This window comes from Notolepis coatsorum (assembly GCF_963971535.1).
Source record: "Notolepis coatsorum genome assembly, chromosome: 11".
Taxonomy (NCBI): Eukaryota; Metazoa; Chordata; class Actinopteri; order Aulopiformes; family Paralepididae; genus Notolepis; species Notolepis coatsorum.
This window is the reverse complement of record NC_140175.1, coordinates 81,082,765-81,097,618: the sequence shown is the minus strand read 5'-3', so window position 1 is coordinate 81,097,618 and position 14,854 is coordinate 81,082,765. Positions and strand designations below refer to the sequence as shown.

General features: G+C 41.3%; 1 protein-coding gene across 1 annotated transcript; it reads left to right on the top strand.

The window, feature by feature from the left end:
* The first annotated feature begins 1,468 nt into the window (after positions 1-1,468).
* On the top strand, positions 1,469-8,461 carry LOC311237380 (tubulin beta-4B chain-like). Its single transcript, XM_084325215.1, has 4 exons — positions 1,469-1,609; positions 4,725-4,833; positions 5,512-5,622; positions 7,211-8,461. The coding sequence occupies exons 1-4, from the start codon at positions 1,553-1,555 to the stop codon at positions 8,269-8,271; spliced, it is 1,338 nt and encodes a 445-aa protein (XP_084181341.1). The 5' UTR covers positions 1,469-1,552; the 3' UTR covers positions 8,272-8,461.
* Positions 8,462-14,854: the final 6,393 nt, after the last annotated feature.

Genomic DNA, 14,854 nt, shown 5'->3' with positions numbered 1-14,854 from the left:
TAAAGGTTACACTCATTTGCATACTAGCTCACCACAAACAGGTGATCATTCTGGGAATAGTTTTATTATGATTTTTGACCCTCAAAATATGGATCTAGACAACCTTGTTCAGTTATTTGCAATATTGGCTGAAATAGCGACATTCATTTTTTGATGATGACGTCATTCATTTGCATATAAATGATACATGGGACACTGACAGATTTTTAACATAGCCTATCATTTTCTTAAAAAAAAATCCTATCTAGAAACACTGGTTAACAATATATTTCCAGGGGGTGCATGATAGTATCCGCTTTCCTACTCAACTAATTAGTAAAAATTTGATTATTTTGTATTGACGGCACAGATTTGCATGGGCAAAATTACATAGAAACATGTGATCACTCTAGGGATAGTGTTATTGTGATCTTTGGCCCTCAAAACATGGGTCTAGACACCTCATTTGTTCAGTTATCTACAATGTTGGCTGAGATATGAAACAGATTTTTTGCGATTTCTTGATAATCGTGTCCTTAATTTGCATATAAATGATACATGGGACACTGACAACTTGTTAACATAGCATATCATTTTTTTCACCTTTTTTCCATTCTAGAAAGTCAGGTTAGAAGTATATTTCCGGTGGGTGAATGCTACCCCCCTACCCTCTATCTACTTTTCTACTATAAATAACTTGTTCAATGTTTTCATTATGTTGCCATTGACAACTATCAGTAGTCTATCCATATCGTGTAGTTGTTCCCATAAAATATGGCACAATGCCACATCTCATTGATCATGGTTGTCATTTAGCTAATATCTTATTTGATTTATTTGATAGAATGCATTAACAACTAATTGTAGTTAAAGATTATAACGTGCCATTTGATTTGATTCCAATCATGTTTGCGACCCAGGTGTCAGTACGATGAATAGTATCATCCAATGTACAGTTTCTATGTCAAATGTAGGTCAGTATTCCAATGTACAGTGTGTGTCCCCCCCCCCTCCAATGTACAGCCCCACCCCACCTACCCAACCTCCCCCAATGCACAGTTTCTATGTCAAATGTATATACACTCTTTTTCTGGATTTTTTTAGTATCACAAACAGTATTTGAAAATCTGGTATGTCATAAATGTATAGATGTAGCAGTACTGTCTATCTGTATGTTGTGTGTGTCATATGATTAATTGAAAATGGAGGACCCTGATGGAAACAAGACGAAAGTCTTTCTCAGGTCTGCATCCTCTTAACAATTGTATGTATTGAGCTGTACTGTACTGTACCCATTCTGCAATCTGTTAATAAACTTTTCAATCAATCAATCAATCAATCAAAACTACCGACCGGTTCTTCTTACCCAATGAAATAGCTACAGTTTGTGATTGACAAGCTCTCAAACGAATCGCGTCGTCGAGGTCCAAGTGCCGGTGTGAGTATATATACTCCCCTTCCAGTTGCTTTCGCCACATTCATCCAACCTCTCCGACGGTACACGGACTCGGGCTGTGTTGTGGGCGTCTGCAGTTTTCTTCGTTTAAAAATACACTTATTTCACAACGTGAAAATGAGGGAAATCGTTCATCTTCAGGCTGGACAGTGCGGCAATCAAATAGGAGCCAAGGTCGGTTGATTTTCTTCAGGATTTAATGTTAAATAACATTTTTGTCCGAAGTTACAGTTGACTTGTGCATGGTTGCTAGGTAACGTACAACAATACATGTACAATAATGCTGTATAAGATCTGTTGGAACGTTAACGTCACCGAAGTAGTCTCTGCTTCGCCATCACGACTTTTCTTTTTACGCCTCATGCTGCCATTTACACAAATTGAATCACTAAAACCTGCACGGACTAAAGGCCTCTGCATGCTGATGAATTGAAAAAGGGCGAGCCTGATGTAAACCAGACTAAAGTCTTTCTCTGGTCTGCATCCCCCTAACAATTGTGTGTATTGAGCTGTACTGTACCCATTCTGCAATCTGTTAATACAGTTTTCAATCAATCAACTATATTATGACCGATAGAGCTAAATTAGAGCTAAGCTAACTATAGCTACTGTTACCCAGCGTTAGCTAAATGTGACAGTTGGCGTTACTTGCCGCCACCCGTCGGTAGTTAACCCCTTTTTAAATGAACATTGACATCTCTCAAATATAACTGTTACAGTCCAGTTCACTTCACTGTCCTCCTGATTACCTGACCCGAATTTTTTATATGGAAAACAGCTGGCTAGCCAACAAGCTAGCAGACTGGCTGCTAGACAGTAGACACCCAGCCTCAACCATTGGAAGAAGAACCCAAAGACATGGCCATCTCTCGAATACCCAAATGTGTACCACTACCTGATCAAACATCCACGTAAGATTAGATAAGAAGCTCCTATCTGTACTGTAGTACTACTACATTGTTGGACAAGCTATGCTAGCTGTCATGACTCATGAACTAGAGCTAGCTAGCCACTTTTTCATCCCCGATTGATTGATTGAAAACTTTATTAACAGACTGCAGAATGGAACCCAGACGCTGTCAACAATCCCGTTTTCCCCAGGGTTGTCACGTATTTCAACCTACCTTCCCGCCGTCATCCCGTTCCCGTATTTCCCCCGATTTTAATATATATATATATATATATATTTTTTTTTACAAAATGGCTGCAATTCCCCTCAGTGACGACAGGTGGCAGCAGTGTAGATTAGAACGTTAGCACAGGAAGTCAGACCAGAAGACTGTTGCGACCGGAAGAAGAACAGCGACCGGATAAAGGAGGGGTTTAGCGTGAAATGTATTGCATTCTACAACTACCTACAAATAACAAAAGGCAGAGAAGCGATACCGGCAAAGTGGGGTTGTTCCCGGAGAGCTCACTCTCGGCCGTGGTTTCTCAGTGTATAATGTATGGTGCTCTCCCTCAAAATGAGAGTAGGGTGAGACAACACCATTCTTTAGTCCAAATAATACCCTACTTTATACTATATTATTGTCATTCGTTTAATGTAAAGTCAGTCTTACATTGGCACTGCTTTAACGTTGCATTTACCCATAATCCATTGCTGTATTAGACGTGCCAGTATAACTTTTGTAATATGAATGAAGAGCAAATATAAAGTTAATCAATACACAATGAAACAATATCTTTATCTATATCACATGTCAAAACTACTTTAATAAAAGATTTTCGTTTTCATTTCTACTCATTCATCCAAAACAAGACGGCAATTCTACTTCTGCATGCACCGGGAGAATTGAGCTCATAGCACAGATTTGGAGTTGATAGAATGACATTGCTGTTCTTAGGAAATGTTGCACATGGTGGAAATAATGGAAATGAACATTTCTAATATTAATATTTAGTGTATGATTAAAGTTGATACATTGAGGCATGGTAGAATTTCACTTTATATTACAGCAGTATCCGTTTTTAACATTACAAATTGTGTCTGACACTATAGACTCATGTTAAAAGTCAAAGTCAACTTTGTCATTTTCCAATTTGTGCAAGACATACAGAAAAATTCAATTACGTGCCCCCCTTCCCCATGGTGTATATAGAAAGACAATAAACACAAAAGTAACATGGGACACAATATACAACACACAGGACTATGTACAATATAAACGGTGCCTACAATTAAATGAATGAATTAAATAAAGAGGTAAAAGAGAACTTAGTGTAAATATTCTTTAATTTGTGTCAACGTTATAAAAATCCTACAAATTAATTAGGATACACCACAATGTGCCCTTTCTATCTATTCTAAATCTATGGCCTCGCGATTCCACGGCTGCGCAGTGCAGACAATATATATATATATAATATATATAATATACATACAAGGGGGCGGGGAAGGGGGTGGGGTGAAATATCCAGTTTTTTCAAATCCCAATGTTGACTGGCCCCTGTAAATGTCCTAACCCAACCCCCTCCAATGTACAGTAAATTACCTAACCCAAGAATACACAAGACCCTCCTCTTGGAACCAAGTATGGTTTCGTCAATATTCCAATGTACAGTTTTGCTTGTACAGTTTCCCCCGCCTACCCAATCATGGAGGAAAAAGTGGCTGGCTAGCTCTAGTTCATGAGTCATGACAGCTAGCATAGCTTGTCCAACAATGTAGTAGTACTACAGTATCGATAGGAGCTTATCTTGTTTGATCAGGTAGTGGTACACATTTGGGTATTCGAGGGATGTCCACCACTACCATGTTACTGGCCTTCCTGACCAGCTTATCCAGCCTGTTTGCGTCCCCCCCTCAGTCCGCTGCCACAGCAGGTCACAGCGTCCCAAGGGAATCAATAAAGGAATACCTTATCTTATTTTATCTTATCTTATATCAGCTGTTTAGCAACTTTTAATCTCTTAGCTTTTTTAATACATTTTCTGAAGATGGCCATTATTGAAAGCCAGTGTAATGGACACGCATCAAAGACGAAATGATCTAAAACGTTGGCATGCAGCATCAGACAGACCATATGCAAACGAGGCACTTCCCCATTAAATATGTGCACATTTATGGATGCAATAAGGCTAAATAAAGTAAAATAAACAACTAAATGTGTGTTATTGATGTTTTATTGTCACTAGTTTCATAGAAGACAAAATCGCAAAATCAACCAAAAAATATATATTTGCCTATTCACCTGGGGTGTCTCGCCTTAAACATATCCTAACAGTAAATACAGTAATAAACGTCTAATTAACTTACCTGTCGCTTCTATCTTGTTCTCACTCCTAGTTTTGGGAGGTGATCAGCGATGAGCATGGCATCGACCCCACCGGGACCTACCACGGAGACAGCGACTTGCAGCTGGAGAGGATCAATGTTTACTACAATGAAGCCTCAGGTTAGGAAACTAGAACAAAACTTGAAGTGAGCCACCCAGCTAACGTTGTTGAAGGGGCACTTCACCAAAAAACAATGCTGATTTATTTTACACATAATCTCAAGCATATCCAAAAACTATTTTTTTACACAAGTTCATTTATTCAGAGTAAATGAGTTAGGCAGCAGTCCCAAGGTATTGCTATTTCTTCATCTACATAATTTCATGGAGCTGTAATTATGCCACACAAGGATTCAATGTGCCAGATGGCATCACTAGTGGCTATATTAAAAACTAATTTACTTTCATTAACTGTATTGAACTGCATTTTTTATATTTTATCCACTGTTTTTTTCTTTTTTTTACCTTGTATTGTATAGATTGTGTAGTTTGTATGTTCCAAACTACTTTAGGAGGAGCTGGGAAAAAAAACATTTCATGTTTTTCTGAATTTATGTACATTTAAAAAAGCTATGACAATAAAGAATCTGAATCTGAAAGAAAATAGCAATACCTTGTCCCTGATGACATCACTGGTGGCCATATATTTCAATAACTATAAATTAATATGTGCAAAACGGTTTAGAGTTTATGGATATGTGTGAGATTATGCACAAAACAAATGTGCTCCTTTATCCCCAGTTGTGATTTTCAGGACTGCATCCTGATGTTAAATTACTAATGACTCCTCTTGTTCAGGTGGCAAGTATGTACCCCGGGCTGTGTTGGTGGACCTGGAACCTGGCACCATGGATTCAGTGAGGTCTGGTCCTTTTGGACAAATCTTTAGACCGGACAACTTTGTGTTTGGTGAGTTTTTTTTTGTGTGTGTTTGAATGGATTACATATGGCTGTAGTTCAGAATGGTAGATAAATATCATTTTGACAAGATTTATTTAGAAGTGTAAAAGTACAGTAAGATTGATGTGATTTGGGATTGTGTGCGGGATTGGGTGTGTAATGAAGTCAACAGTGAATGTATTTAATCTAAAGTACATGCTACTGTAGTGTCACTGGATTTCATCATTGAAATGATTTGTTATTCCTACTTGTGTAATTATGCCTGTAATGTGTCGCACGTAATATACGGCTATACAGCACTGTCAGTGTGGAGGGCGACAGTGGCTCAGGAGGTAGAGCAGTTGTCTGGTAATTTACTACCTACTATACTAATGTCTCTACTACTATGCACTCAAAACTGCAGCACCCAAGTTTCAACATGATGAACATTGTTACTCAGCTGAAAGAGTTGTACCCTTCCTGACTTGTCGTACAGAACTTGTTGCTTTGGATAAAAGTGTCAGCTAAATTACAATGTGTAAATGTATCGCAAGGTTCCCGGTTCGGTGTCGAAGTGTCTTTGAGCAAGACACCTAACTAATTGCTTCTGATGAGCAGGTTGGCACCTTGCATGGTTGCCTCCGCCGTCGGTGTGTGAGTGAATGTGAGGAGCAAAGATTGCAAAGCGCTATATAAATGCACCATTTACCATTTAAAGGAACAACTTTTTGGGAAATTAGCTTATTTGCCATCTACCCTGGAGTTAGACGAGCAGATACATACCCCTTTCTTCTCTGTGCATGTATTAGGCTTAGGGAACAGCCGCTCCATTAGCCTAGCTTAGTGTCATTCACTGGAAGTAGGTGTGTCAGTGTAGCCTAGTTCCCAACAGTCACGAAATACACTCTAAATACAACTCTAAAACGTTCCTGTAAACATGTTGTGACCTGTGGAGATGTATATATATATTTTTTTTTTTACATTTTCATTCTCTAAGCAGATAATATATACTCGGAACAATTTCTTGCCGAACCACTGCTGCCTGGGCGCAGGGATTTCATCACCTCAAAAGCCCTGCAGCAGTGGTTCTGCAAAAAAAAATTCTGTGTTGGCGTGTTCCTTTAACATTGTAGAAGCCTATTCGGATGCCACTAGTCAAGTAGAGACCATAGAGTTACATTTGAGTAGCTTCATTAGGGCTGAGGGACAATTCAATATGATCAATTATCTTTCAATTTAATCATATAGTGATACACAATCCTGTTGTAAAATGCTAGAAAAAGCACATACTTCTGAAATATTTGAAATAATAATATATGTCGTTTGAAAATGTCAGTTTTGGTTATTATGTCACACTTCACATTATCAATGATATAAACATCAACTCGATTACATAATGTGTGAGCAAGTTTTGTGATGTATATATCGAGAACTATTATGATTGTGATTATCATGATATTGATTTCTCTCATATTGCTGACATCACAGATCAGTGTTTGTGCATTCTGCAGGGTGTTTACTTCATTCATGTCTATATAAGCTTCAGAAGCCATTGAAATGATTTAGGACAAGGACATCTTATGGAATATTTGGTCATTCTTTTGTAATTCCCTGTCAGGCCAGAGTGGTGCAGGCAACAACTGGGCCAAGGGTCACTACACAGAGGGAGCAGAGCTGGTGGACGCTGTCCTGGACGTGGTGAGGAAGGAGGCGGAGAGCTGCGACTGCCTCCAGGGCTTCCAGCTCACCCACTCCCTGGGTGGAGGCACTGGCTCCGGGATGGGCACGCTGCTCATCAGCAAGATCCGCGAGGAGTACCCTGACCGCATCATGGTCACCTTCAGCGTGGTGCCCTCCCCCAAGGTGTCCGACACCGTGGTGGAGCCCTACAACGCCACGCTCTCCGTCCACCAGCTGGTGGAGAACACTGACGAGACCTTCTGCATCGACAACGAGGCCCTCTACGACATCTGCTTCCGCACGCTCAAGCTCACCACGCCCACCTACGGAGACCTCAACCACCTGGTGTCGGCCACCATGAGCGGCATCACCACCTGCCTGCGCTTCCCCGGGCAGCTCAACGCCGACCTGAGGAAGCTGGCCGTCAACATGGTGCCCTTCCCCCGTCTTCACTTCTTCATCCCCGGCTTCGCCCCTCTGACCAGCAGGGGGAGCCAGCAGTACCGCGCCCTCACCGTCCCGGAGCTCACCCAGCAGATGTTTGACGCTAAGAACATGATGGCCGCCTGTGACCCGCGTCACGGCCGCTACCTGACGGTGGCCGCCATCTTCCGAGGCCGCATGTCCATGAAGGAGGTGGACGAGCAGATGCTGAACGTGCAGAACAAGAACAGCAGCTACTTCGTGGAGTGGATCCCCAACAACGTGAAGACGGCCGTCTGCGACATCCCGCCCCGCGGCCTGAAGATGGCCGCCACCTTCATCGGCAACAGCACGGCGATCCAGGAGCTGTTCAAGCGCATCTCAGAGCAGTTCACCGCCATGTTCCGGCGCAAGGCCTTCCTCCACTGGTACACGGGCGAGGGCATGGACGAGATGGAGTTCACGGAGGCGGAGAGCAACATGAACGACCTGGTGTCCGAGTACCAGCAGTACCAGGATGCTACGGCAGAGGAGGAGGGGGAGTTTGAGGAGGAGGCAGAGGAGGATTTGGCCTAAATGTTTCAAGTTATGAATATTCAGTCAATATACATATATACAATACAGAGTAAAATGAGTAACGGTGAGGTACAATGCAGAAATGAGATGAGATACAAAACTTAGGGTAAGGTGCAAATGAAGTATGAATGTAGTGCAAATCTCTTTAATAATTCAAGCTACCAAAACTTAAAAGAATGACTTTGAAAACGGTCTTGTGTCGAGAGTCGTCTTTTGTTTACAGTCCTTGTTTTGGAAGCCGTCACAGACTGAAGGTGCACTATGCAGATTGAGGAGGAATATGCTAATTTGCAATAGTTTACAAAACGTTTACTATGTAATTCTATGTTTCGTCATCACAAATATAATTGTCAAAATCATTGATTTAACAAGTCTCGGATGATTCTACTTTTGAAGAGTTAAATATTTGCAATCATTATTGTGGTCCGTTGCGTTTGTACATGGTAGCTGATCCACTGGACAGTTTATTAAATCAGTTATTAAAATGTATGTTGAATAGTTTTCAGAATTTCTCTCCCAGAGCTTCACAGTACACCTGAAAAGGTCAATAATTGAATACTATTAGACTAAGAACCATATAAATCCATTATTACGTTTTCAGATGAACCGTGTTTTTTCAAACCGAATTATCTCAAGATGGTAAGTTGTGTAACTTACATTCAAAGCTAAAGAGTAGAGGTTAAGTACTTTTTGGTGATCCAACTGAGTTGTATTGACGTAACTGCAAATGGGTGAGCTGTCCAAAATAATTCAAAACTGAATGGTTAAGTTATGGATTAAAGGTATAAGTTAAAAGAAAAAGAAAAAAGGAATAAGAATAAAGTCAAACACTACAAGTACAAAATGCAAACTTTTTAAAAATGCAAAAATTAGGTATGGATATTGTCATATGCATATCTAACGATAATAATTAAATCATGCATATCTGACAATAGTAATTAAATCATAATGCATATCTAACGATAATAATTAAATCATGCATATCTGACAACAATAATTAAATCATGCATATCTGACAATGATTAAATCATATGTATAGCAATAAAAATTATATATGCATATCTAACAGCAGTAATTAAATCATATGCATATCTAACAACAATAATTAAATCATATGCATATCTAACAAATTAAAATAATAATATGCATATTTAACAATAATTCAACCATGCATCTAACAATGGGCGTGTTCGCGATGGATTTCGGTTCGCCTCGAGAGTAGCCGAGTGCAGCCGGGGGAGGAGTCGGAACGTCGGACACTTCAGATTTCACGAGAGCCTCGTCTAGTCTCGCATGGAAGATACGCTTTCACGTCACCACCACACATTACACATACTGTCCAGCTCATAATAATTCGATGGCCTTGTGCAAAATTAGATTAGATTCAAATGTACAGCACACCATATACTGATAGTATATATACCGTAATGTATACCATCTTGTTGCTTGCTCCTGGCCACCGCAGTGCGCGCACACAACACGCAACTTGAAGTTTATCATGATATGATGAATGAATGAGAACTTTATTTGAAGAAGCTCTTGGTACCCAAACTCCTGTATCCATTAATAAAATTAAATATAATTGATAGACGGGACCCGTACTGTAATAAATTAAATCAATAAACAAGACGAAAGGTCTTTCTCTGGTCTGCATCCCCTTAACAATTGTATGTATTGAGCTGTACTGTACCCATTCTGCAATCTGTTAATAAACTTTTCAATCAATCAATAAATCCACTTGGTGGCATGGCTGGTGTGGTGACAACCAGGTGACAACTTTTCTGAGCCAATAGGCGCTTTGCGCAACGACAGCAAGTCGTTCCCCATCATGGATTTGCGTGGAGCAGCTGAGTGAGCGGTACTGTGGCGCCTCGCTCTGAAGGCTGTGCGTGGCTCGGTCCCGCGATATTTCCGCGCCTCGTCTCGTCAGATTTTCAGATCAAGTCAGACAACATTCTAACAGTCATGCAACGCGCTTGGCGAGGCCGTAGTAAAACCTGCGCAGATCTGCGTCCGCCTATCCCATCTCGAACACGCCTAATAATAATTAAATCATGTGCATATCTAACATTAAATAACATTTCAGACTGCCACAGCCATACAAAGACTGTAGGGGTTACGTGTCTTTTCTAGAACCCAGGAGCGGAACACAGGCACATGAGAATAGAGCAGTTTAGAATATTTAATGAGAGTATGGGAAGCAAGGTTCAAGGTGGTGAGAGGAGCTCAGAGACAAGGGTGGAGGAGTGGAGGAGCGACAGACTGGGTGGGTGGGTGTGAGGTCCATGATAATAATAATAATAATTTCGTTTTATATAGCGCCTTTCAGAGGACCCAATGTCGCTTTACATAAGGGGGGGGGGGGGGTGGATGACAAATTAACATAGTGGACAGACACAACATATACATATAAAGTGAGAAGGTTAGGGGTTGAAAGCCAGGTTGAAGGTGGGTTTTGAGCAGTTTTTTAAATGAGTCCAGAGTTGGGGCGGTACGGAGTTCTGCGGGGAGGGAGTTCCAGAGGGTGGGAGCTGCCACACTGAAAGCTCTGTCCCCGAACTGCCGTAGTCTGGTTCGGGGGATGGAGAGCTGACCAGTGTCCGTGGATCGCAGGGACCATGACTGAGTGTATGGGTGGAGGAGGTCAGTGAGGTGCCAGGGCGTGGAGGGATTTGTAGGTGAGCAGGAGGGTTTTGTAGGTGATGCAGGATTTGATGGGGAGCCAGTGGAGGTGGATGAGGATGGGGGTGATGTGCTGCCAGGGTTTGGTGCGGGTTAGAACCCTGGCAGCTGAATTTTGAACATACTGGAGCCTGTCCAGGGTTTTGCTTGGGACCCCGGACAGGACCCCGTTGCAGTAGTCCAGGCGGGAGGTGACGAAGGCGTGGATGAGGGTCTCAGCTGTGGTGTCGGAAAGTGATGGTCGGAGTCTGGAAATGTTTCTGAGGTGAAAGAAGGCGGATTTGGTGAGGGAATTGACATGGGATTGATAGGAAAGGGTGGAGTCCAGGATAACGCCCAGGTTGCGGACCTTAGGGGATGGGGAGATGGAGCAGCCGTCAATGTTGAGGGTGAGATCCGCAACCTTCGGGAGCAAGGCCTTGGGTGCCACAACCATGAGCTCGGTTTTATTGTTGAGTTTGAGGAGATTAGATGACATCCAGGTTTTTATTTCGTGAAGGCAGTTGAGGGGTTGCGCCTCGCAGGGAGGAGTCGGACTGTCGGAGGATACTGTGATCGCAGACGTACTGTAGCCTGTAGTATGTATATGTGACAAATAGACCTCTTGAATCCTGTCATATATTCAATCAGTTTCAGTAACTACAGAACACATATTGTAATAGACAACTCACTTGTTGATGTTGTGGTCTGGACGGTCTGGGCTTCCACAGCACATTCCATAATAAAAAAGTATCCATTTAGTTAAATAGATGATAGATCCAACACTGTCTACAGTATCTTCTTCTGTCGAGCTGTTACCCAAATTACCCCCATCTCCAGCTTCTTCTCTCTGCTTATCCTGTGTTCTGATATTACCGCAGGCGCCGGCACGGTCACCGGGCGTTGTCAGACATAATAGTCCCCACCGCAGCAGCAGGTGTAACGGCGTCGCCTGTAGATGATCCCGCCTTCTGCTGCTCTGTCAAGTCGATTGACTGCTTCACTTTCTTCGTGAAACCAAAATTGGTTAAAAGGCTTACTTGTTGCATTTTTCGTTTAGACATTATCCATTCCTGAGTGACCTTATTTACCTGTCAAAACTATCACTGTCAACAAGTCACAGGTTACAACGTGGGTCAAGTTTGATTTGTGCCGTGCGTGCAGGCTGCAGCGCCGCCGCGCTCCAAATGGTAATTGCAAGAATAGCATGCATGTTGCCATATTACGCGTGTGAATTAGTGCGCAAATCAAAATAGCATACGTTTATTATTATACACGATGATACAGAAAATTACAGAAAAATGAGAAATGCATGGCAAAAGTACCATTTATTTTCAGTAATTTAGAGACCCCCCAAAAATTCACAGATCATGTTTTCAGGGGAGCTGGTGCCTGACCTAGGGGAGCTATGGCTCACCGAGCTCCCCCATGGATCGCACCCTGCTTGGGAACCTGCTGACACACAGGGGAGAGAAAAGCCCTGGCTGTGGCTGTAACAAAGACTTTCCACCATAATATCAACTTAAAGTGCTACTACCGTCTACTGGTGTGATTGGCAACCAAATAGCAAGTACACTGCCACTCGGTTGTCATAACTCATATTCACCATACCTGCCTACTACGCACTGGATGCTTTAATATTTTGTGCTTTTAAAGCACAACGCAAGTATGTTTTGTCTTTCGACCAAATGTTGTTTAACAGTTTGGTCAGAGGATTTCAAATGCAGACTAAAGAACATGAGTAGCTACTTCAGAAATTCTGTGTGTGTGCGTGCACGCACGGGGGGAGTAACATGTCATGATATGGGCTATTCAAGTAATTGGAGGTGTCTTATGACATACAGTAATGACGACAACATGTGGCACATAGTGGAATACTCAAGTTATTGCAGCACAGTTGGCAACTACTGGTGTTGACATGGGGCACTACACACTTACACGTTTTAACTGTTCTTCTTTTACTTATTTTATTCCAGAATGTATGTTTGTAAGTGCAAATAACAATAAACAAATAAACATAAACACGTAGACACACACACACTGAATTTCTGAAGTAGCTAGTTATGTTCTCTGCATTTGAAATCCTCTGACCAAACTGTTAAACAACATTAAGGTCGAAAGACCGTTGAAAAACATACATTTTGACCCCTTTTATGGCCATTGTTTGCACAGAGACCAGATGGCTTTACCAAGAGACCAAGACACACACACACACACACACACACACACACACACACACACACACACACACACACACACCCCCCCCCCCCCCACTTCACTCACCTAATCCCCCTCTGGGCCTGTTCTCATGTTGGTTTCAGCACCAGTGTCACACTGGTCTTGAGGGGGAAACGTGATGAGTCAGCATGAACGAGCTCTGTATCTGCACGGATCAGATCAAAGCCCTTTTATTTCACCTACAGGTAGCGTGCAGACTTCAGCAGTATCTATGTGACAACCGCTCTACATATGTTGAGTGTATTCACATACAAACAGAATGTGACCATTTTGACAAACATCCTCCTCCCCTTGGTCTCTTTCTGTGCTGAAAAGTCAGCAGCTATACAAAGAGCAACAACTGTGCTTGTTGACTGGGTTTCTGGTCAACGGGTGTAATTTTAAAGGAATGAAAAGAAGTAAAGCTATTGTATGTCAGGACACCATATGTATACTATACCCTAAACTAAAGCCTCCTCTCTCAGGACACCATACTATACAACAAATGAACACTAGTAGCTGAACTGAAATGTCTCTTCTACGTGACTTTCTATTTATCTGATTTAATTAGCACATTACATGAGCTCAGATTGCAAGAAAAGAAGGAGAAGAAAAAGAAGAAAAGGAGAAGCAAAGAAAAAGGAGAAGAAGAAGAAGAAGTAGAAGAAGATAGAAAAGAAGTAGAAGAAAGGAGAGACTGATATAACTAGGCATCACTATGGATGTGGCTAGTAACTCCAAAACACCACAACAGTTTCTTTCATACAAAACTAATATCCTCAGTCCCATAATGTAGTATACAGTTTGCTATAATGAGAGAGAGATAGGGTTTGATTGATTGGTTGAAAACTTTATTAACAGATTGCAGAATGGGTACATTACAGTACGGCTCAATACAAACAACTGCTAAGACGATGCAGACCAGAAAAATACTTTTGTCTTGTTTACATCAGGGTCCTCCATTTTCAATTAATCAAGACATGTATGACATAAGACATACAAATATACAGTACTGTGTAAGAAAAAGAGACCATAAATAAATATATACATCCGAAGGGGAAGAAACTGTACATTGGAGGGGGTTCGGTACTATTGAAAGCAGGGACTGCTACCTTATAATTTCATTGAGCTGTAATTAACACAATGCAAGGATTCAATATTCTACTTTACCAGGTTTTATGCATTTTTTATTTTTATTTAAATGACTATTATTACCAGCTGGTTGCAAAAGCATGCATGTATCCCCTCCCTCATTCTGCAATCTGTTAATACAATTTTCAATCAATCAATCAATCAATCAATCAATCAATCAATCAATCAATGTAATCTAGTTTGGGTTAGGTGGTGCTTGGAAACAATTCAAAACTCCAATAAATCTCCAGTGGCCCACAAGCCTAGTAACAAAAAATGCAAAAGCAGCCAGAGACTAATAACTTGTTCAATGTTTTCATTATGTTGCCATTGACAACTATCAGTCCATAGCAGCGTGTAGTTGTTCCCATACAATATGGCACAATGCCACATCTCATTGATCATGGTTGTCATTTAGCTAATATCTTATTTGATTTATTTGATAGAATGCATTAACAACTCATTGTAGTTAAAGATTATAACGTGCCATTTGATTCCAATCATGTTTGCGACCCAGGTGTCAGTACGATGAATAGCATCATCCATTCAAAACTACCGACCGGTTCTTCTTACC